Below are 4,509 nucleotides of genomic sequence, written 5' to 3'. Positions count from 1 at the left end.
GGGAAATCTTACTGTCTTTTCATCTGTTTTCATGATTTTGCATTACAGTTGTATGTCCCCTAATGAACACTGCATCTTCTGGAACAAGGTTAGGTTTCTGGAAGGATTAATTTCATGCAAATAACACAGTAGGAGGTGTGGTAGTCACAATGAGGACAACAGTAGATGCTTTATAATGCTGCTCAGCTCTTTATTTTCATTTTGAATAATGCTTAGGTAAAGGCTGTTTCTTAGGCCTTTAAAGGTTATTTCTCCCAAAATTCCACAGTGCTTTGGTTGATTTTATTCTTGCTGCCAAAGGGAATTTATTAATTCCCACAACCTCCAAAAAATATCAGTGGGATCTCTAGCAGTAGGAGTAGTTATGGAGATACTGGCAGCTGGCGTTGTAGTTGCTTCTACTGTGGTAGGAGGTTCGGTAGGAGGAATGTTTGGAGTAGGTGGAGGAGAAGGATTGCTTGGAGGTCTAGGATGTGGAGGAACTGGTGGACAAGGAGGTGGAGGGGGTGGTCGACCAATTCCTGGACCAAAGGGTGGAGGGGGTGGTCGACCAAATCCTGGACCATGGGGAGGGGGAGGGGGAGGAGGAGGAAGTGGTCTTCTATGATCATGTCTTCTAGGGCCTCTGTGACACTCACAGGACTGTGGGAGAAAACGATAAACAATTTTAAATTAAATATTTCACAGAATTATTAGTATATGCACTTTCTGAGGAAGGTATAATTTAATATGGCTTCTACAAGTCCAGTTCTCCCAAGACATGTGCTGGCTTGAGTTTACCAGCTAAGTTCTTTTAAAACAAATTCTGTAGTGCTAGAAACAGAAGATTTTAGAGATTTCATGTCGCATGGAATGGTTTATTGACTTACAGTAAAGGTTATTTGTACTGGATAGAAGCATGTAACAATTAGGGTATATGAGATCAGAGTGACTTCTGGCTTATGTCCCCCCCAAAAAGCAAGCACTCTTCTCATGATCCCTTTCTACTGACTTCGTCTTTACCCATGTTCATCTTGACCTTACTACACTCATTTTTCTTAGTCAAGGAAGTGAGAAGGAATACATGGTATTTGTCTTCTGAGCATGGGTTATTGTGAATATTACATTTTGTAGTTCCACCTGTGTTTCTGAAATTCTCATATTATATATATTTTTAAAATCAATAAATAAACTTGAAGGGAATCTTGTGGGAATTCAATAGAATTAAAAAGGTGTGATAGTCAACATAGTCCAGTGTGGGTAAGGGTATTGTGGATCTGGGTTTGGAGAGACTAGTGTGAGATCAAGAAAAATTCACCCAACTGGAATATGAAACTACAACACAGAAAGCTTGTTACTTCATATTCATTAAATATTAATAAACCAAATTGGGGCCACTTAGCACTATGATACAGGATGTAATTTTATGAAGTGTGAAAGGATGGCCTTGGGATGAGGATGAAACTGCCTTCCAGGTTCCTCTTCTGCCTCTTGAGTCACTTGAGAAGATGACATGTCTATACCAAGTGTAGGCTATGCCAGGACAAACAGACTTTTTACAGTCCTAGTTGGTGATAATTTATTTTGCAGCAACAGAAAATGGTTACATGTTTGTAAGTAGAATCCTCAAACTACCCTGAGAATATATTTACCCCTTTGATCTGAGCACACAAGTTGTCAATGAAAGCTTAGATGTCATTGAGTGGAAAAAAAATATAATGGAAAAAATCTTAAGTTCAGTTTTAGTAGATGTAGTCACTGAAATCAATCCTAAATGGAAGTAGTTTTTATAAAGGATTAGAAAATATCTCTGTAACTCAAAAGGTTAGGATTGTTCTGGGTTTTAATTGCAATAAATTTAAAATATGTTATAAAGTTTGTATTTGAAGGAATAACTTAAGGGTAGCAGCGGTGGGAGGTACAGATGTGCTTCATGTGAGTCTATAAAGTGAGCAGTTGCAATACAAGGTATTACAAATGGAGGCCAGAGAGAGACAGAATACTCTGTAGTGTAAATACTGTGGTTGGAGTTCTACATCTATCATGTACCATCTCCATGACTAAAGAAAACTGTGGGGGTGTTTTGTCCTTTGGAAAATGACAATGATACATGTTCCACATCTTACTATCATAAGATTATCCATGTGCTAGTGAGATTCACACCCGAGTCCTTTTCATAAGCTCATTTGTAATTTCATGTTGCCTAGACATCTAGACAGTGCTCGTATTCATAAAGCACTTGGTGAGCACTCAGTGTCTCACTTGCTATGCTAACCCCCAGTTTAGTGATTTTTCCTAAGCTTCAACATTAAAAATAAACAAGGTTGGAAAGTGTTGAAGGAAAAAAATGCATTCGGAAGTTGTAGTGCTTTAGATAGATGAAAGTGAAGAATTGCCTCAGTGTCAGGGAAGTCCTTGAAGTGATGTCGGAAGACTTTAAAACACAAAGGACCATGTCAACCAGAGGGACAGCATGTGCTCTTGTTCTTGTGCTGCTGATCCTAACTCAAGCTGTTCTGGACCCCCATTCACTGATTTATCTGTTGAGTTCTTTCTCTAATTTGTTCAGCAGACACATTGCCTTCCACAGGTTCAAAGTTTAGGCTAACCCTAAAAAAAGTGTCCCCTTAAGTTCAATTCTAGGAGCTGTGGTAGAAGATGCCATGGGCAGTTTATGACCAGACTTTTATCCTTAGGCACTGTTTTGTAATCCTCTAAAGTTTCTTTTGTCTGTCCTCTCAAGTTTTGTAGAGGCTTGTACTGTTCCACCTTGACACCAACTTTCTTTCTCTGTTCTCTACTTCATCCTGAGCCCCCATATTTATCTGCTGTTGGCTCCCTTCTTACTTCACAAGAGGTTGCAGCAGGTAGGAGTGAATTCCCCTGTGTAGGCCATGCAGCCTGTACAGTCACTAATGAGTTCAGAGAATGACTTCTCCATTGTTTCCCTGGGGATTGACCTTTTCCCTTTTACTCTATAACTGCATGTCACTTCATTTAACTAGCACATTTCCAGTTTAGAAAATGACCACACTTAGGTCAGATCACCCAACACCATCGCAGTGCTTAGTCCCTCAGTTCTGTTTAGCCTGATCTCAGCATCTCTCATCTTTTCTCATTTTTATTTTATCATTATAATGACTTTAAAAAAAACCTTGAACTCTGTATTCTATTTTTGCTTCTCTCTTAACTGAAGTACAAAGTGGTTAAAGACATTCCTCAGAAGTTGAACATCAATTAACATCACAGCTACTTTAAAGCTCTTGCTCCCCTGGATCTTTATAGTTAGCCTGCTTTTACTGTGACCTCTTTTTTTATTTGCATCTCTATAGTAAAGGTCGGGCACTTATGTCCTTTTCACTCCTCCTGGCCCCTCACAGTCCTTTTTGCCTTCTTCACTCAACGTGCCATATAACTTTTATTCATATTATTGACGAACTATATTACAAGACACATCTGTGTTACTAGTGCTCTCTCTATCTTACTAGTTCTCTGACCGCTGTCAGACATTAAGGGACAAGGCATTCCACTTCAAATGTTGGTCACTGCATGCAAGGTCATTCAGAATTTTAGCTTTAATTACCTAGACATAAACCGTGAGAAAAATAAGTTCACATTATTTTTATTTTTGATGCAACTTAATAATGAACATATCTGTGTTTCCCTTTGACCATCCTGATATTGATCTGAATATTATGCAGTAGTAAACTTTCTTAAGTATGTCTGTTATTTTTATAATGATTTATTATAAATTCTTTTACTATTAAATTAAAACAGATTTTCCACGTGGAAATTAAACTACTTGATTGGCATTACATCAGTAATTTGCAGATTATATATATATATATATATATATATATATATATATATATATATGGAAATGGAAATAAATAATGTTTAAAGTCTGATATTAATGTTAATAAGAGAACATAAAGGTTTATGGCAGGTACAATTGATACTCACCAGGAAGCATCCTACAAGAAGGCAGAGGCCTAAGACCAAATTGAGAGGCTTCATCTTTTTGCAGCCTCTGAAAGTAAACAAAATGACTGGTTAGCATCATCTATACAATGAAATGACATTAGTTGGAATATGGTATATATGTAGTACAGTATATTTTAGAATAATTTTCTGAATTTTATCTTGGATTCAGTATTAGCAGCATAATGTTTTCAGCCTATAACATTTTACTCTAAAATGATGGGCTTAATTTTCATTTTTGACTTGTGAGATGATGCAGGAAAACTGCCACACATTTGTCCTTGAAGAGTCTGAGCAACAGAAGGTTTAGAAAAGAAAGATTTGGCTTAACAGTAATTGTTTTGAAATGAACATTTTTCATTTGTGCATTCTGTTTTACTTTACAATTGCAGTTCTATAGCATCAAGTTTCTGTAAACTCATATTTGAGATGATACCACTTTAACTTCATCACATTTAATTTCTTATGACAAGGAACAGATAAGGAAGAAGAAGTCTTTCTATTAAATACAACAAAAGATGAAAGCATGGCTTCACACATAGACTTGTT

At 36.9% G+C, this 4,509-nt stretch overlaps 1 protein-coding gene across 1 annotated transcript; it reads right to left on the bottom strand.

Annotated features, from left to right (window-relative positions):
- Positions 1-282: 282 nt before the first annotated feature.
- LOC110293854 (submaxillary gland androgen-regulated protein 3A) lies at positions 283-3,996 on the bottom strand. The gene is made up of 2 exons (XM_021161699.1): positions 3,943-3,996; positions 283-642 (listed from the first exon to the last, which is right to left on the bottom strand). Exons 1-2 carry the CDS (start codon positions 3,994-3,996, stop codon positions 283-285), a joined length of 414 nt encoding a protein of 137 aa, XP_021017358.1.
- Positions 3,997-4,509: the final 513 nt, after the last annotated feature.

Source organism: Mus caroli, chromosome 5, assembly GCF_900094665.2.
Source record: "Mus caroli chromosome 5, CAROLI_EIJ_v1.1, whole genome shotgun sequence".
NCBI classification, from domain to species: domain Eukaryota; kingdom Metazoa; phylum Chordata; class Mammalia; order Rodentia; family Muridae; genus Mus; species Mus caroli.
The sequence above is the reverse complement of the archived record's forward strand: the minus strand, read 5'-3'. Positions and strand labels throughout refer to the sequence as shown.